This window comes from Ochotona curzoniae, unplaced genomic scaffold, assembly GCF_017591425.1.
Source record: "Ochotona curzoniae isolate NIBS_2020 unplaced genomic scaffold, NIBS_Ocur_1.0 patch283, whole genome shotgun sequence".
Lineage (NCBI taxonomy): Eukaryota > Metazoa > Chordata > Mammalia > Lagomorpha > Ochotonidae > Ochotona > Ochotona curzoniae.
This window is the reverse complement of record NW_024466843.1, coordinates 1-21,251: the sequence shown is the minus strand read 5'-3', so window position 1 is coordinate 21,251 and position 21,251 is coordinate 1. Positions and strand designations below refer to the sequence as shown.

The 21,251-nt window shown below is 50.2% G+C and overlaps 2 protein-coding genes across 5 annotated transcripts; one reads left to right on the top strand and one right to left on the bottom strand.

Annotated features, from left to right (window-relative positions):
• Nucleotides 1-491: 491 nt before the first annotated feature.
• LOC121166994 (zinc finger protein 26-like) lies at nucleotides 492-12,258 on the bottom strand. 3 transcript variants are annotated; one of them, XM_040996339.1, is made up of 8 exons: nucleotides 12,210-12,258; nucleotides 6,564-6,659; nucleotides 6,098-6,189; nucleotides 5,522-5,648; nucleotides 4,586-4,669; nucleotides 4,055-4,134; nucleotides 2,064-3,617; nucleotides 492-1,979 (listed from the first exon to the last, which is right to left on the bottom strand). In XM_040996339.1, the coding sequence occupies exons 2-8, from the start codon at nucleotides 6,586-6,588 to the stop codon at nucleotides 1,359-1,361; spliced, it is 2,583 nt and encodes an 860-aa protein (XP_040852273.1). In that variant the 5' UTR covers nucleotides 6,589-6,659; nucleotides 12,210-12,258; the 3' UTR covers nucleotides 492-1,358. The 3 variants fall into 3 exon arrangements, with proteins under 3 accessions (XP_040852273.1, XP_040852271.1, XP_040852272.1); XM_040996337.1 differs by having other exon boundaries at nucleotides 492-3,617; XM_040996338.1 differs by having other exon boundaries at nucleotides 492-3,614.
• A 3,315-nt stretch (nucleotides 12,259-15,573) lies between these two features.
• Nucleotides 15,574-20,752, top strand: LOC121166996 (zinc finger protein 426-like). 2 transcript variants are annotated; one of them, XM_040996342.1, is made up of 5 exons: nucleotides 15,574-15,681; nucleotides 18,765-18,856; nucleotides 19,028-19,154; nucleotides 20,080-20,160; nucleotides 20,571-20,752. In XM_040996342.1, the coding sequence occupies exons 1-5, from the start codon at nucleotides 15,621-15,623 to the stop codon at nucleotides 20,714-20,716; spliced, it is 507 nt and encodes a 168-aa protein (XP_040852276.1). In that variant the 5' UTR covers nucleotides 15,574-15,620; the 3' UTR covers nucleotides 20,717-20,752. The 2 variants fall into 2 exon arrangements, with proteins under 2 accessions (XP_040852276.1, XP_040852277.1); XM_040996343.1 differs by lacking the exon at nucleotides 15,574-15,681 and adding an exon at nucleotides 15,706-16,588.
• Nucleotides 20,753-21,251: the final 499 nt, after the last annotated feature.

Genomic DNA, 21,251 nt, shown 5'->3' with positions numbered 1-21,251 from the left:
GGATCATGCTTTCAGTCACTGAACACCGAGACAGGCTTGATGTCAGTCATGGACCACAGTTTGCCAACCTTGGTACTGAAATCTTACTTGATTTAAAAGAGAACAAACAGGTTTGGGAGTCTTTCAAACAAATCTTTTTGAAACTGTAAACGTTTATTTAGCCCAGGTTTACCTGTATCTACTCTTGGGGACTATAGACTGGTGTGGTCATTATGGCTATGGGTGTTCCATATAATACACCATGGAGACTAGCACAATGCAGCCAGCCCATACTTAAGATACCTTTATAGGCAGGGAGCTGGAAGGGAAGTGGGGCTGCCGGGATAGAACCGGCGCCCATATGGGATCCCGGGCGTGCAAGGCGAGGACCTTAACCACTGCGCCACCGCGCCGGGCCCGTGAATCATTCTTAAATAAAGGAAATGCTGTTATTTGTGACAACATGGTTCAACTTGAGGATTTTAAACTAAGCAACACAGAGCCAGAGAGAATGACAAGTGAATGATTTTTTTTTTTTTAGATGCAGAATCTAAGTCATAAACTCAACCAGAGAACATAACAATAGTTATTAGAAACTGGTAGTCATGGAAAAAAATGGAGAAGACACTGGTCAAATGTTACGAGTATGTGCTCGCTCTCTGTAAAGCACAGTGATTCTAATTCTCGCCAGTATGTGCACAACAGAAAGCACTTTCATGGCACCACAAGGTCATGAGAAACGCGTTCATGACAGTTGTAAACATCACTTTACAATGTTTATTAAGTCCAATCAAGCTATATTCCCTAATACATGATTTTTCACTTGTAACTCAATAAAGTTTAAAAATAAAGAACTATAATGGAAATTAGAGATCTGTAATTGACATCATTAAAATATCTGTAACATCCAAAATATACAGAACCTTCCAGAAGCCAGATCTGCCAGCATGTAAGATCTCAGGACACAGCACATTCCTGTAATCTGGGCATGCAGCTTCTCCACTCAAATGAGTCCAACATTTCTCACCTTAATCGAGTTCTCTCCACCACATAGTTGCAGGTGAACAGCAAACTATTTAAGAGAATCTTAACTTTTCCACATTACACCAACAATGCTGCTCTCCACTGCAGTATTTCACATGCTTAGACGGAGATAGTAAAATCTTTGCATATTCATTACACTATGGGGCCGCAGAGTTCTCCCACGCTGGGTAGTGAGATAATAGTAACTGTGTGTCTTCCTCAGGGTCACGGTGTGTTTGCAGGGTTCTGAAGAACACGGACAGCAGCACTAATGTTCAAAAGGTTTCTTGACATGGGGACTTCAAATGTGGATACCAGGGAATGAGGAGACCCTACAAAGATTTTCTTCACAATCTTTACACTGACAGAGTCCCTCTCCAGTGTGATTTTTGATGCTCACCCAGGTCGGAGTAGCTGGGGAAGGCTTTCCCACATTCGGTGCATTCACAGGGCTTCTCCCCAGTGTGTGTGCGTAGATGTTTACTCAGGCCCGAGCGCTCCGTGAAGGCCTTCCCACACTCCTTACACACGTAAGGCTTCTCTCCGGTGTGAGTGCGCATGTGGATCCGAAGGTAAGAGGAGCACAGAAATGCCTTCCCGCATAAGGAACACTCGAAGGGCTTCTCTCCAGTGTGGATCCGCACGTGAAGGCGAAGGTAGGAGGAACACGTAAACGCTTTCCCGCACACCGTGCACTCGAAGGGCTTCTCGCCGTTGTGAGTTTTCAGATGTGCGTTGAAATACGAGGAAGAGGCGAAGGCTTTCCCACACTGGTCACACTGGAAGGGCTTCTCTCCCCTGTGACTTCTCATGTGGGCAATAAGGCTTGAGGATGTGATGAAGGCTTTCCCACACTGCTTGCAGTCGTAGGAATTCTCCCCAGTGTGACTTCGGAGATGTACAGTAAGGCCTGAGCGCGCGGCAAAGTCCTTCCCACATTCCTTACATTCATAAGGTTTCTCTCCAGTGTGAATTCGAAAGTGCGTTTGAAGGCATGAAGAATTTCTAAAATATTTTGCACATACCACGCACTGAAAAGGCTTCTCACACGTGTGGGTTTTTCTATGTTCGTTAAGCTGCGGAACGGTAGTGAAGGCTTTTGCACACTGCTTGCATTCATTAGGCTTCTCTCCAGTGTGTGTTCGTAAGTGCTGGCTAAGGCCCGAGTGTGCAATAAATGCTTTCCCACAGTCCTTGCACACATACGGTTTTTCACCCGTGTGAGAGCGCATGTGAACACGAAGGTAGGAGGAGCTTGTAAATGCTTTCTCACACATGTTACACTCGAAAGGTTTCTCTCCAGTGTGAGTTCTCAAATGTGCAACAAGAGAGGAAGAATGAGCCATGGCTTTCCCACACTGGTAACATTCAAAGGGTTTCTCTCCCGTGTGAATTCTTACATGTTCCGTGAGGCCTGAGGAGGTACGGAAGGTTTTCCCACATTCCTTACATTCGTAGGGCTTCTCGCCAGTGTGAGTTAGTACGTGCTTGGTGAAGCCTGCACGCCCACTGAAAGCTTTCCCACAGTCCTTACACTGATACGGTTTTATTCCAGTGTGAATTCGAAAGTGGGTCTTAAGGCATGAGGAGTTTCGAAAAGACTTTGTGCATATGTTGCATACGAAGGGCTTCTCACCAGTGTGTGTCTTTATATGTTCGTTTAGTAAAGCAAAGCTTGTGAAGGCCTTCTCGCATTCCTTGCATTCATAGGGCTTCTCTCCAGTGTGCGTGCGTAAGTGGATCGTAAGCCACGAGCGCCCGGTAAAGGCCTTCCCACATTCCTGGCACTCGTAAGGTTTCTCTCCAGTGTGAGTTCGCATGTGAACACGAAGGTAGCAGGACCGTGTGAAAGCTTTCCCACAGGTTGTACACACAAAGGGCTTCTCCCCGGTGTGAGTTCTTAAATGTGCGGTCAGATACGAAGAAGAGGCAAAGGCTTTCCCGCATTCATAACAACCATAGGGTTTCTCTCCGGTGTGACTTCTTAAGTGTTCACTAAGTCGTGAGGAAGTGATGAAGGCTTTCCCACATTCCTTACACTCATACAACTTCTCCCCTGTGTTGCTCTGCACATGCGTAGTTACACCTGAGGGTTCAGTGAAGGCTTTTCCACTTTCTTTCCATTCACTGGGTTTCTCTTCAGTCTCACCTTGCATATTATTACGGCCGACAGGAAACATGAGCCATTTCCCACCTCCCTCATACTCACGGGGTTGTCCTGTGGCGTGTGTTGGGGTATGTGCAGTTTGGCTCACAGAGTCAGGAACCGCTTTCCCACCCTGCTCCACGTAAGAGGGTTTTTCTTCACCGTGAGTTGAGCCTTGGTCCTGGTCACAATCCCTGCATCCTGCAGATCTGTCTTGTGTGTTTGCTCTCTGACACACATCTGGATTCGGGCTCAAGGGGTCTGCACTCTGGATCAGTGCAGAGAGTCTGTCCCCAGCAGAACTCTGCCTATACAGGGGAAAGAAGTCTTTTTCATGCTGATTCCAAGCAGAACTGTTCGCTGTACTGTTCACACGCATGGGTGTCTGAACGCCTGCATCCTCTTCACACAAGACAGTGTCACACTGGTTAGAGGCACAGAGTTCCTGTGTGCTGTGACTGCTTGCCTGCTGACAGAAACATGGATGCTATTTAAGACTTTTCAGACATTGAGAAATGCGTACTAGCAAGAATTCTGAGGCCCAAGCTTCGCTCTGGATCTCAGGTTTCTCCCCAGACACTGCTCTCTTGTATGTAGTCTACATCACAAAAATATCTCATTTCTTTCTTTTTTCTAATTAATTTATTTTCATTAGAAAAGTAGATTTTACAGACAGAAGGAGCTACAGAGAGAAAGATCTTCATCCGATGGTTCACTCCCCAGATGGGAAGTGGACCTGCTGGGACACGAACAGATGCCCACATGGGACCCTGGCACCTGTAAGGCAAGGATGTAACCACCGAACTATCATGACAGATCCAAAAATATCTCGTGTCTACCAATTTCTATCATGGAAATCCCAACCTCTGAATTTAGAAATTAAAAAATAACTTTTATTAATCTTACCAGTTCTACATTTTTTGAGGTCTCTGAGCAAAAGGTACCCCGATGTGCTCTTCCTTTGGTATTAAGGTCCACTGCCCATCCTGAAATAAAACAGGGAAGCATACGAATGGGTTTGCACAGCAGAATGAATGGCTGTGTAAGTTAAACCTTAAAGGGTATCTGCTACTTGTTTTCATATTAAACATAAGAAAATAAAGAGAAGATTTAACCAGGTTGGCTATGCCTAAAGATTGGTAATCATAAAGACTTGGGATGAAACCTTAGAAATTATTCAACAATTCATTCAATGACAATTAAATGTGATGGTGAAAACCAAAGTATGAGGAACACAAAGTGAGATCTAGCCAACGAGAAGCATTAGTTCAAATAAGAACTGACATGAGTTTCATAGGAACAAGGAAGGAATGGAAGATATCTCAAAACAAATGGTATAAGGCCCCAAAGCTTCAGATTCAAATGCCTTGAACAGGTTTCTTCATGGCACTTCCACACACACCGAACTGACTGCCCAGGGCTGCTTTTCATACTCACCCTGGAGGACACCCTGCTCTCCTATCATGGACTCCAATTCTTCCTCCAACCAAGATATCAGGCTAGGCTTGAACAGCTGGCAGCCTGCACTCAGAGAAACACATTAATGAGGTGAGGATGGCTCATGTGCAAGATGACAGACATTCCCAGGACACAGGATTGCCTAGTAAGAGAAGACTATATAGACAAAAAGCAAACATTCATTCCTTGGGCATCTAGAAAGACTAGTCAGTTATCTCCAACTCAGGCACAACCACAGAGGAAAATCTCTCAAGATACAACTATAGCACCGCTTTCCATCCTCAGAGTAAGTCTGACTCATGTGGAGCGACGTAAACTACCGCCTGCAACGCTGGCATTCCATGGCAGAGTGCCAACCTGGATTCCAGCTGCTGTATTTTGGACCCGGCTCCTTGGCCATGCGCCTAGGAAGGGAACAGGGAATGACCCAAGTACTTGGGGCCCCCCACCACCCACATGGGAAGCCCAGGTTTCCAGGACTAGGTAGCCACTGAGCCTGGCTCTCCTGGGGAACCTGCTGGGGGCGTGGAGGGAGGTGCTTAGGCTGAATTCCAGACTCCTGGATTCAGCCTGACCCCTCGGCCCTGGCTGCATCTGCAGAGCAAACCATCAGATGAAAGATCTCTTTTTGTCTTCCTGTGACTCTGCAGTTCAAATGACACGACTCAAGACTTCTGATTCCTTGTATCAACATGAAGTCACCGAGACTGAATGATGTCCCCAAGCCTAGAAGCACAGCTACTTTGTCCCTAAGCCTAGGAGCACAGCTACTTGACACCACCACAGCCGACTAGATGCTATTAGGACAGGGATGATTTCTTTGATTTCCGTTATACTTGACATCAGTCCTGGAAGAGGTAAGCACAAAACATTTCCACTCCCAAAAGGCTAACATCAGCCTGGCGGCAACCTTACCTACAGAGGCCACATTCCTGTAGTTCTCCAGCATCACGTCTCTGTAGAGGCACCTCTGAGCTGGCGTCAGTAAAGTCCACTCCTCCCGACTGAAGTCTACAGCCACGTCGTCAAATGACACGGAGTCCTAAATCACCAACACACAAGCTGCCTTGAGCCAGGGAGCAGCATTCATAGGAGCGAGGATGGATAACACCTCCACCACACTGAGTGGCCTGACTGCCCAGCCCGGGGGTCAAGGGCCTACTGACTCCCCTGTACCCATAACCCGCCTGTCTGCCTTTCCTGGCACTCCTCACACTGCGAGCGGAGGGGGTGCTTGACCCATCCTACTGTTCTCTATTATACTCCGAGCACAGCATTTGTACTCCATAAGCTGAAGAATTAAGCATCTCACGGAGCACATGGTCATCTCCGCTGTTAGTAGAAAACCAAGACACAGGCTTCTGGAGTCACGATGGTCAAAGTGCTATCTAAGCTGGAATGAGGCTTTGACTGTCCTATGACACCTTAGTGACAAGTCTGACTTTTACATCCAACGATGTTCACTCGTAGCAAGAGACAAATATTTTATACCTGGTGACAGTTTCTTAAGCATTCAGGCATAAAACTTTCTGCCTCTGTCTCGCCTTCATGTGGAGAGAACGAGTCCCTAGAAAGTAGATCTCCTAGAAGACAAAGACAGGATAGATGACAGTCACTCCATATAAACACACCTGAAGTCCTGTCACCCGACTTCCAAATCCCATTATCTTCCAACACATGCAAAGGGGCTCACACATAGGAACACCCAAGGCACCAAAGAAAGGGACTGTGGGCCAGGCAGCCCACACCAAGCACAGCACAATGACCTCAGCTGACGGGAAAGGAAACTTCAGCCCTGAGACATGTCACCCGATTCATCGCCCATGAAGACATACTCACAAGAGAGCAGGCATGGAAGGCAGCCCTCCCTGGCTGCTTCAGCTGCTCCACCATGAACTGAAATCTGCACTGTGCAGGGGAAACTAGGGCACACTCTGAAAACGGCAGTAGGCCTTACCAAGGGACAGCTTGATAACTTCCATCCTGGGAGGCTGACGGTGCAGAAGTCTGAACACTCCTTGATTCCAAGGACACGTCAAGACAGCTTCCCCCTCTAAGTGGAAGGAGAAATATCTTGTTATACACGGCTATTTGGAACCTGCTGGTATCAGTCATGAATCAACAAGCATTAACTCTCAGTCATGAAATACACCATCTGTGCTGGGGCAAACGTGAAAGTTAGAACAGTGCACTGTAACGTGTGTACCGCCTCTCCTGAAGTGCCATTTAATGAACAGTGACGCAAGTTTCTGAGAGCTTACATCTTCTACAAGCTAACTTAATTATCTCAACACTTCACAGCAGATATGACAATCATTACCTCACTGAAAATAAACAAGTGATTGCCTAATATAACCCAGTTTTGATATGGCGAATCACGACTGGAATGAAGTTTGCAGCCCAAGTCCTGTCTTCCACGGTAGCCATTACTGCCATTATCACACACTGCCAACTGCTCCCTGTGTTACTCAAACTGTGCCAACTCCACTTCTGACTGCAAGGCGTTAGAACCAGGATATCACGGATTTTTTAAAAAGATTTATTTATTTTTATTGCAAAGTCAGATACAGAGAGGAGAGACAGGAAGATCTTCCTTCTGATGATTCACTTCCCAAGTGACCGCAACGGCAAGAGCTGAGCCGATCCAAAGGCGAGGACTTTAGCCGCTAGGCCACAGCGCAGGGCCCCAATATCACGGATTTTCAAACCAGCCAGGACACTGTGCAAGCATCAATAGAATCTCGCTATCAACACACTGTGTGAAGTCTTCTGAGCTCTGCCTGGTTCTCGTGAGATGAAGAAAACAGTTCCCTGGGCAACACCAAAGAGCTGGTGAAACACCCACTACCTGAGAGGTCTCAGGGAAACTACGTTATTGTACATCAACATTTTTGTTTTCACTAACAGACAAAAAAGAGGGGCCAGCCTGGTGGCACAGAACGCTAACCCGTCATGTGTAACGCTGCCTCCACTTCTGATCCAATTCCCTGACAACGCACCTGAGATCTCAGCAGATGGCCAAAGTGCTTATCCTAGCACTCATGTGAGAGACCTGGAAAAAGCTCCCAGCTTCACTCTGGCCCAAAGAGCGAGCTCTCTCTCTTTCAAACAAGTATAATACATTTTAAAAAATAAATAAATAGGGCCTGGTGCAGAAGCCTACTGCCTAAAGTCCCCACCTTGCATGTGCCAGGATCCCATATGGGTGTCAGTTTTAACGGGACCTGGTTCTAATCCTGGCTGCTCCACTTCCCAGCCAGCTCCCTGCCTGTGGCCTGGGAAAGCAGTGGAGGACGGCTCAAAGCCTTGGGACCCTGCACCCACATGGGAGACCCTGAAAAGGACCTGGGCTCCTGGCTTCAGATCAGCACAGCACCAGCCGTTGTGGTCGTTCGGGGAGCGAATCACCGGAAGGAAGATTTTCCTCTCTGTCTCTCCTCTCTGTATATCTGACTTCATAATAAAAATAAATAAATCTTAAAAAAAAATCAGAATTATGCCAATTGTAAATGAGGCCACAAAGAATTTATTTAATCAATGAATCTATTTAATCTAGCTCTACCACCCGATACCTAGGACCTGCTATGAAATGATTCTGTTTGACCAACATGCAGTAAATGCTGTTCTTTAAACCTGGCCGACATGCTCAGCGTCTGTCAACAGCCATGGTTCGCACCTCCAGAGACACAGCACGCCTGGCCCAGCCAACCTACATTCTGCCATCACCCAGAGTCTGGACAATCAGCTTGTAAGGCTATCACCTCCCTCCTGAAAGAACACAGCTGTGACATCAGTAACACCCCTCTCCAGGGAGACACAGCGACACACTCCTGAGACCAAACAATTTTTCCTGTGAAAAGCTGGTTCAGGACTGAGGCACTCCCTCTCCAGGGCATCCTGGAGTCCCTGGGTCACTTGAGGTGGTCGCTGAGTGCCCCAGTGGTGTTAAAAAGCTGGTTGAGGACTGAGGCACTGCCCTTTTCCAGGGCTCCCCGGAGTCCCTGGGTCACTTGAGGTGGTCACTGAGTGCCCTAATGGTTCTCTCACTCACCCCAAAACAGCAAATGACTGGCTAGCCTTGGGGCGCTAAGATAACCGGAAGTGCTCGCAGGTCTGACCTGTGACCCACCCCCAAGACTCGGCCATGTGCTGACTTCCAGTCCAGTCACAGAAACACCCCACCAGCTGGGCACGGTTACCATGGGCTTCCTCAAGATAGGACAGAACTGAGGAGGACCCAGATAAGGTCGGACTGAGCCCGTCCAAGAGTGCGGGTGATCAGCTGGCCCCAGAAGCCCCTTAGGACGAACTGAGTGAACAGTTCAAGCAACACAAAGGGCACTTCTGCCCACAGCACTGAAGGCTCACTTCCAACCCCTCAGTCCGGCTGTTTCATGAACCCAAGAAACACTGGGCCAAAGCATTGCCCTGAGGTACGCACAGGCACTCCGGGCCTCAGTGTCCCAGCCCCCTCTCCACACCACTCCAGACTCAGTCTTGGCCTTGAACATGGCTTCAGTGTGGCTGAATGCCTAAAGAAGGACCCAGATCCATCCAGGAAGCTCCTCTACCACCCAGTGGGCTAACACATGCCATGGAAACCGCATATTCTGCCATGATGATGTGATATTTTCTAATATTTATTTGTCTCTTTAAAGGACACAGTGTATACCTGTTCACTCCCCTGTACTGCTGCAACAAGTCAGCTGGGCTAACCCCAGGAGCTCATGCACATGAGCCATTTGCTGCTCCCCAAGGCACCTTAGTATAAGCTGGACTGGAAACACAACAGCTGGCACTTCAGCTGGCATTCCGACACAGGTACCGGTGTTCGTGGGCAGTGGTTTAGCCCACTGCATCACCATGCTGGTTCCTGTGATGTGTTTCTAATCAACACGCTATATTAAAAATGAAGGAACTATAATAAAGGGACTGGGCCCAGCGCAATAGCCTAGTGGCTAAAATCCTTGCCTTGCATGCTTTGGGATCCCATATGAGAACTTGTTCATGTCCTGGCTGCTCCACTTCCCTTCCAACTCACTACTTCTGGCTTGGGAAAACAGCTAAGGCCGCTGGCTCCTGATTTTGAATCGGCTTAGCTGCAGCCATTGTAGCCACTGGGGAGAGGATCCTTCCATTTCTCCTTCTCTTTGTAAATCTGAGTTTGCAATTTAAAAAAGCGGGGAAGAGGATTTTGCAGGTTTAATGGCTTAGGTCAGGTGGTTTACACATGACAGCAGAAAAAGCACCAAGAGGTACCTGCCTTCATCATGGGTGGACTTTTAACACCAAGGCAGGCCTTCCTTGAGGTCTCGCTTACCCACATGGCATTGTAAGAACTGCAGGTGGGCTGAGCAGAAAAAGCCAGCCTCCAAGTGACAACAAGCTGTGTACGGCGCTGTAGGAACCTTTACCCTCTACCTAGGTGTGTGTGCAAATTGATTTTTCCCTATTAAAATGCAGGCCTAGGCTTCCCCCAATTAAGCTGCAAAGACTGTAACCCGATCAGGACCTTGACCGCAGGCAGGTGGAAACCTACCTAAACCACGTCCGGACTCCAAACACCAGGAAGCTGAGTAGCATGCAGTGGCTTAGGCACAACACAACACAAATACGAGTTGTCTAACAAGGTCTAAACTTCGGCCTTGGAGACAGGCAGATGTTCCACTGGCTTCTACTCAAAATCACATTTGTGAAGTTCACACACATTTTTGCGTTGCCCTTTGACGCATTCATACCTTTTATTGCCGTAGAGACTTCCATTCTTCTGCTGGTCTTCAATCGGGTTCTTTCCAATTTGGTATGAACAATCTTTAGTTTTATACTGACACTGCCAACAGTCCTGGAAACCGCTTTTCCAACATCAAATGTGTGCTCTGAACCCTGACTGTTCCATACATCCATCCATCACTGGAACCCTTCTGTGGCAACTAGAAAACATGGCAAGTGCCAAGCCCCACAGCAGCGCCCATCAGGCTTCCTGGAAAGTCCACCTCACGCACTCCCTTCTCTAGCAATGGAATTAGCCTACACACCCATTCCTTCCAGCATGGCTGGCTAACCTCTACAACTTGTATTTCTGGTCTGGATTTAATCACCATTTTTTTCCCCCCGTTCTTCCTACTCCAGTCAAAGACAAAGCAAATCATACCATCCTCTTTGATTTCTTAACACACTGATTTATTTGCTCCTATGTGGGCCTCCTCCCTACTCCACAAATTCCCTAAGGACACCATGAGGTTGGAATATTCTCACTATTCCTTCATCAACCATTCAGGGAGTCTTCAATGGACAGAAAACAAGCAATGGAGGCAACATTTACACATGTTGGAAACAAAGTTATTTATTTCAATCTATTGATTGAAAGAGACTTGAAAAAAGGTTTCTAGTTGAATAAACATCAATTTTAAAACAAACAAAGACATACCTTGGAGTGACATGAAAATGTTGGTTTATATATATTTGACATATGATTTAATCTTTGCTTGGCTCCAGCATGAGTACTGTCGTTTTAGCAGCCAGTGTTTTCTGTACAGTGGATGCAGTCCTGAGCATGTTCTAGCTCAAGTTATCAAAACACCTTCCAATTTCATTCCTCTCAACTTGCCAAAAACACCTACGTAGGGGTCCCAGCGCCAGAAGCATCTGGACACGCGGCCACGGCAGCAGCTTACTCGGCAAGCTCGCACCCTGAGGAGGGTCCCGGGTCTCCTCAGGGCAAGGACGGGGGCGACCCACGGGCGCACCCAACCACCCACCGAGACCCACCATGTCCAAGAAGAGCCTCGGACTGGGAAAGACGAGGTCCGACAACCCAAGGAGACGCCTGTGTCCCCAGACGGGGCGCCAGGGCCCTCGGGAACGAACTTTCTGGAACGGTCTCAGCGAAACGCGTGGGAAGGCCGAAGCGGCCTTGGGGAGGGCGCGGGACACCCAGCTAGGAGCAGGGCAGCCCTTCACCCGGCCCCGGCCCGCTCGGAGCAGCCCTTCACCCAGCCCGGCCCGCTCGGAGCAGGGCAGCCCTTCACCCGGCCCCGGCCCGCTCGGAGCAGGGCAGCCCTTCACCCGGCCCCGGCCCGCTCGGAGCAGCCCTTCACCCGGCCCCGGCCCGCTCGGAGCAGGGCAGCCCTTCACCCAGCCCGGCCCGCTCGGAGCAGCCCTTCACCCGGCCCCGGCCCGCTCGGAGCAGGGCAGCCCTTCACCCGGCCCCGGCCCGCTCGGAGCAGCCCTTCACCCAGCCCGGCCCGCTCGGAGCAGCCCTTCACCCGGCCCCGGCCCGCTCGGAGCAGGGCAGCCCTTCACCCGGCCCCGGCCCGCTCGGAGCAGCCCTTCACCCAGCCCGGCCCGCTCGGAGCAGCCCTTCACCCGGCCCCGGCCCGCTCGGAGCAGCCCTTCACCCGGCCCCGGCCCGCTCGGAGCAGCCCTTCACCCGGCCCCGGCCCGCTCGGAGCAGGGCAGCCCTTCACCCGGCCCCGGCCCGCTCGGAGCAGCCCTTCACCCAGCCCGGCCCGCTCGGAGCAGCCCTTCACCCGGCCCCGGCCCGGGAGAACTCGGCGCCCGGCCGCTCGCTCCTGCCCGAGCCCGCCCGTCACCCACAACTTACTCAAAGCCGCGCGAGCCCCGACGCACTGCGGGCCGGAAAAACAAAACACACAAAAAGGAACTTGCCGCGCAGAACCAGCGCCGGAAAAGACGGCGGCGGCCGCTGACGTCACTTCCGCCGCGGCGCTGCCTGCGGGCCGGGGAGGAGGGTGCCATGTTGGGCCCCTCCAGGGCTGCGGGCGTTTGCTCGCGTTGCGGGGCCGGGTGGGTGCAGCCCCACAAAACCTCTCATCCCGTCAGCAGTGTTCCCGGCCGACAAAGCAGGAAGGACCAAACAAGCAACAGAAGGCCCGGCGGGATGGCTCATTGGCTGAAGTCCTCACCCTACACGCGCCGGGATCCCATAGGGCCGCAGGTTCTAATCCCAGCTGCCCCACTTCCCATCCAGCTCCCTGCCTGTGGCTTGGGAAAGCAGTGGGGGATGGCCCACAACCTTGGGACCCTGCACCCGGTGGGAGACCCGGGAGAGGCTCCTGGCTCCTGGCTTTGGGTCGGCTCAGCTCCAGCCGGGGAATGAATTATAGGACAGATTTTTTTCTTTTCTGTCTCTTCCTCTGTACATCTGCCTTTCCATTCAAAATAAATCGCTTTTTTTTTTTTTAAGGATGCTTTTCTGCGTGCCTCAGGCCTCCTTCTTCACCACTATCCCCTGTTGGCAAACCTGCTAGTTGCTGATTGAGTCAGTCTGTTGCCCTTTCTGCAGGTCTTGACCTCCAGTTTCCTTTATCCGGAGACTACACTGAGCTCCAGGGCAGGTGAAACACTTTCTGTCAGTCTTGTCAAGCGCATATTTCTGTGTACGTGTCTCACTGTAAATTCAGTGGCCCTCTACCCTCCCATGTATTCTTGAGAGGGTTCCAGGGAAATCGTTTTTGCTTTGGTTTTTAGTTAGTGGTGTTTGTCAAGTTAATGAAGTTATTGTGAATGCTGATTTACGTATGAATTTTATCACAAGTGGTTCAGGATTGGTCCAATGTTTTTGAATCTGTTGAGAATTACTTTGATCTTGTGGCCAAAGGAGTTTTGCCCTTTTGAAAATGTTTGATACTTTCTTAAGGCAGTGACCTTCACATTATTTCATACTGACTTCCTTTTGAGTATGAAGTAATTTGTGGATTGATAACTTGTGTGTGGAGGCGGTTGAAACTTTTAATAGCAGGGCACTTTTGTTTCCAAAGGTTTATTTTTATTTGAAGGTCAGATCTACAGAGAGGAGAGACAGAGAGGAACATCTTCTTCCACTAACCCATTCCCCAAGCTGCTGCAATGGCCAGAGCTGAGCCGATCAGGCGCCAGGAGCCTCCTCCAGGTCTCCCACACAGGTGCAGGGTCCCAAGGCTTTGGGCCGTCCTCCACTGCTTTCCCAGGCCACAGGCAGAGAGCTGGATGAGAAGCAGGGTTGCTGGGATTAGAACCAATGCCCATATGAGATCCTGGCACGTGCAAGGTGAAGACTCTAGCCACTAGACTACGGCGTCGGGCCCAACAACAGAGCACTTGTTCAAGAAGGAAGTCATTATCACATTCACTTTTTTTTTAATTGATTACATTGTATTATGTGACACAGTTTTATAGGCACTGGGATTCCCCCCACCCCACATTCACTTTTTTCCTAAGAATACTCAACTGATGAACAGGTTTGAGCATAAATTACATATGTAAAGTCCCTTCCTGTTTTCCACACTCTTCTATGGAAACAAGTCAGACGTCTTGCATACACTCCCGGGGAGGTGGTTAATACTAGGATGTAACCGCACTGTTTGTGGAGCCATGTAATGGGGTGACACCTCCTTGGTTCTTGCAGCCCTGAGCTGGTGTGCGATCGTCACTGAAGTGTTAAAGCAGTGCTCACAGACAAAGGGGGATCTGGCTTGTCTTCCACGCAGAAAGCTTCCGGTGCCTGGAGTGCTCCCCCTCGGAGAAGCGTTTCAAGCTGAAGTGCACACAGGTAGTGTGTGGGTACGCGGGCAATTTGATACTGCAATCGCAAGGCCTGGAAGCCTCAGTGCCCACACCGAGGATTCAGGGCACCAGGCCTTGGCACAGCCTTACCGGAGGTGGGTACTTAGGGGCTTACATGCGATGTGCAGCCTGGGATGTGCCGTGCCTATGTCATAAGGAACACGGGAACCAAACAAGCCATCCGTGTGGTTGGTTCCTGGGCACCTAGTAAGAGTCCCTTAGGCCTTAAATAAGAAGTTTACATACTGGTAAGAAAAGCTTAAAAAGTTCACAGGCCAGCATGGAGACATAGCAGCCTAATACTCCACGCTGTGATGCTAGCATCCTATTTGGCATCTTGGCAGCTCCACTTCCCTTCCAAAGCCTTGGGACCCTGCACCCACATTGGAGACTCGGAAGAAAGTTGTGGCTCCTGGCTTGAGATTGGCGCAACTCTGGCCGTTTTAGTCACTTGGGGAGTGAATCATTGGATGGAGGATCTTCCTCTCTGTCTCTCCTCCTCTCTGTATATCTGACTTTGCAGTAAAAATAAATAAATCTTAAAAAGAAAGATAACAGACATAGGTGCTTGAAGGAAAAAATTGAAGACTTTGCATACAACTGTAGAGATCACAATAGTGTCCAAATAGAAGTGGGTTTAGGGGAGAGTGAAGGCTATTTAATGCATGGGAAAATCTGTCAACATCATGCGGTCCCTGTAAGGACTCAACGGAGAGGAGCCAGTACCCCAGGTAAGAGGAAATAAAATGGGGATGAATTGGGATGGGTCATAAATTCAGAGTGCAGGACATCATGCCAAGGACTGGCAGGTTCTTCGACTCTGCAGCATATTGCTAGGGGCTCGGGGAAGCTGGGTGCAGGCCGGCAGGGTGAAGCCCGCTGCCTCCCGACCCAGGCCCAAACCCCCGTTGGGAGCGCTGGGCCGGTTGGTTCCACGTGCAGCTCCGCCCCCGCCTGTGAGCTCCGCCCATCGGTCCCGCTTTAAACTCGCCCTTCGCCATCGGACCGGTCGCGTTCCCAAGTACGTTCCCTCACCTTCCTCCACGTGGAAAGAAAACCAGAATTTCTCCGCGCGTGGCGGTGCAGAGCCACGGAGCCCCGCCCGGCGCGAGGCTGCGAGGCGGAAGTGACGCCCGCGCACTGCCGCCGCTCGCTGGGCTCGTTTCTCCTCCTGGGCTGATTTGGGGGTCCTGGCGGCAGTGAGCGCAGACTGAAGGGGACCCCCTGAGCCCCCCCAAGGTGCAAGGTTTCAGCCTGAGCGCCTCCGCTCCACGCCCCCAGCAGGTTCCCTGGAGAGCCCGGCTCGCAGGCCACCTAGTCCTGGAACGGCGCGCCAGGACGCACGTCCTTCGGGTGTGCTCGGCCGTGCGCCCCGTCCTGGGGCGCCTGCACATTTCTCATGTGGTCTTTCCCCCGCCAAGGAGGAAGAGACTTTCAGCGGTTTGGAATCATGATGACTCCGTGCCCAGCGCCTTGCAGCCTCAAGGACCGGGCTACCCAGTGGTGTTCCGGTGAGCACTGGAAGAGTGGGTTCGTCCAACCCCCACCCCCACCCCCGCTCCTCTTCCTCTTTTCCTTACACAAAGGGACGTTTCGGCCTGGGGGTTGGCCCCTTCTGGCCGTGAGTTGTATCTCTTGCATCTCTTGCGTTGCTTTCCATTACAAAGACCGAGATAACAGGTGCTTCGCTGTGGCATGTTTCTATTATGGAAATAGAAAAACTTGTTGGTAGACTTTTTTTTTCCTTTCCTAACAAAAGCAGGACTGGTCACCCGTCGCCCAGGCAGTTGGAAAACCTGGGCCTCCAGGCTTGGTGACTGTAGGATTAAATTTTGCATTAGAAAAACCGTTCCCAAAGTCTCTTGCCAAGGCCACTTCAACATTCAAGGCTGGGTGCACACGCTGCAAAGCTATGCTCATTTCTGGCCTTCTGCTTCTTGACTCTCCCTCTCCCAAAGAGAAAAATACATTTTTTTTTTCTTTTTGGTGACGAAATCTGAGAGTGACTTTAGGATTCAATTACAGAGAGGACACAGGGCTTTCCCAGAACTGTGGTGGAAGGAGAGGACGACATTCATTGCCGTAAGCTTACAGCGGTGCTGACTTTGAGCAGCTAACAGTAGTGTCATCTGAATTTGGAAAGGCAGATTCTCCACATTGTTCCCCGCCCAGCTTTTGGGTGTTTCTAGAAGTTAAGATGCATCCAGGCTGCCTACTCTACATTGGTGACCTTGTGTGGTCTCTTGGCCTGTCTCTTTTCAGTAGATGGAGTCGTTTCCAAGCATGTACTTGTTGAAAGTCAAAACCAGACAGATCCATCCCTGGGTTTGCTCCCTGAATGCCTGCTGCAGCCCTGGGCCATTCCAGAGCATTGCCGAGTGTCTCTGGGGCCCCCTGTGTCCCAGTGACGGGTGTGTGGTAAGCCGGGGTGACTACTGCACTCTTCTGCACTGAAGTGAGTGCCATGGCTAGATGTGGGGCTGTGATTGTAGGGGGCAGAGTTGGTGCAAGGAGAACATCAATGTGACCTTGGAGTTGGTCGTTACATTTCTGCCCTTCTGAGCACGTTATGCCTTGCACACACCAGGATCCCAGATGGGCAGTGGTTTGCACCCTGACAGCTCCACTTCCCACCCAGCTCCCTGCCTGTGGCCTGGGAAAGCAATGGAGGACGGCCCAAAGCCTTGGGACCCCGCATCCGCATAGGAGACATGGAAGAAGCTTCTGGCTCCTGGCTTCGGATCAACTCAGCTCCAGTTGTTGCAGCCATTTGCGGAGTGAATCAACGGACAGAAGCTCTTTCTGTCTCTCAGTCTCTTTTTGCCTTTCCAATAAAAAATATTTTAAAATGCTCATGGCAGGACTTTGCACGGAGGCTGAGTGTGAGCAGGTGGACCTCTCTACTTTATTCTACATGGATATCATTCATGTAAGGAATGACTGGCTCCCTCCTGGGCTGTATGGAGTCACAACCCCCACAGGCCCTGCCTCTGGGACCCTGTGCCTGACTGGGCCCTTGGGTAAATCCTGCCTGCAGAAGGGGCTACCTTCTCTCTGTCCCTCGTCAGAAGTCGGGGTGTGCAGAGGGGATGACCCTCCAGCGGTCTCCTGACGACCAGAGGAGCCCTCAGTGCTACCGTGTGAATGGCGGAGGCAGTGCTGCTAAGCGTTACGTGTGACATACGTAGCTTGGGGGACTTGCTGCACTGGATACCCACAAGAGGAGATCAGAGCAGGTGTGCAGGGCATAAACGGCTATGTTCCCCACTCCAAGACTGGGTTTATTCATTTGTTTTCAAGACAGACTAATAGACAGGGAGAGCCAGTCCTCTCTGCTGATTGACTACCCAGATGGCTACAAGGGCCAGCGCCAGCCTTCCATTCCACAAAAATTAAGTAGATTTTGGGCTTATTGTGATACCCTAGTGACTGAGGTCCTCACTTTGCATACCTGGGATCCCATATGGGTGCGGGTTCTCATCCCGGCAGCTCCACTTCCCACTTAGCCCACTTCAACTTAGCTCCAGCCATTGGGGCCATTTCAGGAGTGGACCAGTGATGGAAGATCCTTCTCTCTGTCTCTTTTGTAACTTTAGCTTTCAATTTTTAAAAAAGGTTACCTTATTTATAATCTGGGTATACCTTCACAATATAAATATTTTAAATGAGAGCCAGACTTTCTATAAAAAATTACCTGTAAAAGAGCATCGCCAGGATTGGCACTCAAGACCAGTGCTGTCCAGTTGAAGTTAGGCTATCAATTCTGACTATGCACCGCAAACTCCAAAGAAATGGCGATTATTTCAGCATCGCAGTTGGCAGCCGCTGGTTTGGTGTATGACCCCTCCAGCTGATTGGTACTCATTTTCGGGGTCTTCTCTGGGTGCCGCCTGCACAGTACAGATTCCACAGTGTGGACCTGAGCACTACCCTATCTCCTAGCTCATTTTAGGGGAAATGGGAATAGGTTAGGGAATGCTCTTTTTTTTTTTTTTAGTTATTTTTATTGGAAAGTCAGATATACAGAGAGGAGGAGACAGAGAGGAAGATCTCCCGTCCAATGGCTCACTCCCCAAGTGATCGCAATGGCCAGAGCTGCGCTGATCCAAAGCCAGGAGTCAGGAGCCTCTTCCAGGTCTCCCACACGGGTGCAGGGTCCCAAAGCTTTGGGCCGTCCTCCACTGCTTTCCCAGGCCACAGGCAGGGAGCTGGATGGGAAGTGGGGCTGCCAGGATTAGAACCCGCACCCATATGGGATCCTGGCATGTTGTAGACAAGGACTTTAGCCACTAGGCTACTGTGTGGGCCTGGAAATGTTGTAAGGAAAATTTGGTATTCATTCCCCTCTGTGAACAACGGGTCCGCATTTCTCTGAGAAGTGTTTTCAACCTGCGAAGTGGAAACTTCGCTCATTTTTGCTTTGCTGGGCAGTGAGGCTCAGCATCCTGCTTTCAGCTTTGGGTTAGCCCTGAGGACCCTGATGTGGAGGTTCTCACGAGTGTGCAGGCTTGCCGTAGGAGTTCCAGAGCAGATGGACTGGGTCCCTAGCTGTGCAGTGATGGGTGGCTCTAGGAGTCCATACTTTCTGTTCCAGGAACCCTTCTTTCTGGGAGCCAAATCTGCTTTCCTGAAGAAAGGGTAAAGACAGTGAGGATGCTGGCCACCTGCCCGACAGCTTGTTACCAGGTATGCAGAAACAGTGCCCTTCAACAGGAGACATCCCTGCCCGCACCAGGCAGCCGCACTTCTCCCCGGCAGCTGTGTCTCCTGGTGGTCCGACCTCCTCATTCTAGTGACCACAATGGAGCTGTGCGGTGCCTGTGTGCTGAGGCTGCTTTGTGCTGTGTGATCGTTTAGGACCCTGTGACCTTCGAAGACGTGGCTTTGAACTTCACCCAGGATGAGTGGGTTCTACTGGATCAGACTCAGAGAAGCCTCTACCGAGAGGTGATGCTGGACAACTTCGAGAACCTGGCCTCAGTGGGTGAGACGGCTGTGTCCTCCGGTCCTTGTTAGGGAAGGGTGTGTGTCAGAAGCAGCAGATCAGGCCTCAGATACGCGGTACACACGTCCCAAGTGGCATCTTCTTTTCTTTAAGGATTTATTTTATTTCCATTACAAAGTTAGATATAAAGAGAGGAGGAGAGACAGAGAGGAAGATCTTCTATCCAATGATTCACTCACCAAGTAGCCGCAACGGCCAGTGCTGCATTGATCCGGAGCCATGAGCCAGGAGCCTCTTCCGGGTCTCCCACCCGATGCAGGGTCCCAAGGCCGTGGGCCATCTTCCATTGCTTTCCCAGGACACAAGCAGGGAGATGGATGGGAAGTGGAGCTGCCAGGATTAGAACCAGGTCCCATATGGGATCCTGGCACGTTCAAGGTGAGGACTTTAGCTGCTAGGCCACAGCGCCGGGCCCATTTTTCTTTCTTTTTTTAAAAAAAAAGATTTATTTATGTTTGTTAATAAAAACTAAATAAATAACGTCTAATGTTCTCAATCGCAAAATGTGGTCTAAGATCACCCCAATACATCACCCTATTAGCAGTGAAGACACCAGTCTACCCTGGTCATACTGAATCAAAAGCACGTGTGTTAAGGTGTCTGGATAAATTTGATTATCTATAACATATGAGAGTCACTGCTGTCGGCTGTCCCCCAGAGAAGCAGTTTTTTCTTTGTTTCACTTGATTTCCTGTTTGATTCACAGTGTTAGTGTGAGCATTCATTGGTGGTTCAGCCATCAGAGGTGACTAAACTTTGTGAAGCAAAGAAGGGTTGAGTATTTGCATGCTCAGGCCTTTCACAGTAATCTCACTTCTTTCACCAGAACACTGTCCCTAACTTAGACTGTGTAAGACCTCTTGTGTGCGCATCTGCCACTAATGTTCTCTTCTCTCACGTCAAGGACACCTGCCAAACAAACCTGCTGTGATCTCCTGGCTAGAACGGGAGGACCTGCAGACAGCACCGAGGGGATGCCGCCGAGGTGAGTGCCGGCAGGGGCAGGAGACGTTCAGGATGTTGGGCCGCGTGCTGAGCATGCGTTTTAAGTTCTCTCAGAAACAGTCCAGCCACGTGTCAGAAGACACCTTCAGAGAATATTCCTTTGTTTCCTGTGGTCCCACAGAACAAATTTATCTCATTCTTTTTAAGCTTATCATCTTATTCTATGTTCTTTGTCCAGCTCTTTCCCTCCTTGTTCCTGGTCAAATTCTTCTGTTCTCAGAGGACCAATGCACAATCAACTGCCTACAAGTTTGGATCCACATACTTATCAGTGCGAAGTGTGACCTAGTCAGAATGGTTAATCCTTGTTCCTATGTTTTAATCCAGGTTTGCCTTGAAAACAAAACCCTCATTTCTTTATGCAAAACTTATTTTTCTGTTTCTATTCAGATTGGCAAGAGCAGCTTATCAGCCAAGAATCATTAGCCCAGCAGGACCTCTCGGAAGAACAAACCTCCAGTGAGATACCGATGGTAAGAGGGATGCTTGCTGTTTCCGGTTCTTGGAGAACACTTCGGATGCCATCACAGCTTTAAAGATTTACTTATTTTTCTTGGAAAGTCAGATAGATATACAGAGAGGACAGACTGGGAGGAAGATCTCCCTTGTGATGACTCACTCCTCAAGTGACTGCAATGGTTGGAGCTGAGCTGATGAGAAGCCAGGAGCCTGGAGCCTCTTCTGGGACTCTGACATGGGTGCAGGGTCCCAAGGCTTTGGGCCAAGCTCGATTGCCTTTCCAGACCACAATTAGGGAGCTGGACGGGAAGTGGAACAGCCAGGATTAGAACCAATGCCCGTATTGGATCCTGATGCATGCACGATGAGGCCTTTAGTTACTAGGCTCCTGTGTTGGGCCTAGGGATCTGGCACTGTTATCCATGATTCAATTAGAAAGGAAGCAGCATGGCAGGAACTGTGTGAATACAATGTAAAATTCAAAAATTAGGGCCCAGCCCCGTGACCTAGCAGCTAAAGTCCTCGCCTTTAATGTGCCAGGATCCCATATGGATGCAGGTTCTAGTCCCGGCAGCTCCACTTCCCACCCAGCTCCCTGCCTGTGGCCTGGGA

What these genes read in the sequence shown, in the direction of transcription:
- LOC121166994 (XM_040996337.1), bottom strand. Translation starts at nt 6,588, where the DNA reads ATGGAAGTTATCAAGCTGTCCCTTG. An exon ending in AGAGCAGGGTGTCCTCCAGG is followed by an intron (nt 4,135 to 4,585) that starts GTGAGTATGAAA and finishes GTTTTATTTCAG; the next exon opens with GATGGGCAGTGGACCTTAAT. An exon ending in CCTCAAAAAATGTAGAACTG is followed by an intron (nt 3,618 to 4,054) that starts GTAAGATTAATA and finishes TGTTTCTGTCAG; the next exon opens with CAGGCAAGCAGTCACAGCAC.
- LOC121166996 (XM_040996342.1), top strand. Translation starts at nt 15,621, where the DNA reads ATGATGACTCCGTGCCCAGCGCCTTGCAGCCTCAAGGACCGGGCTACC. An exon ending in GGCTACCCAGTGGTGTTCCG is followed by an intron (nt 15,682 to 18,764) that starts GTGAGCACTGGA and finishes TTTCTGTTCCAG; the next exon opens with GAACCCTTCTTTCTGGGAGC. An exon ending in CGAGAACCTGGCCTCAGTGG is followed by an intron (nt 19,155 to 20,079) that starts GTGAGACGGCTG and finishes TCTCACGTCAAG; the next exon opens with GACACCTGCCAAACAAACCT.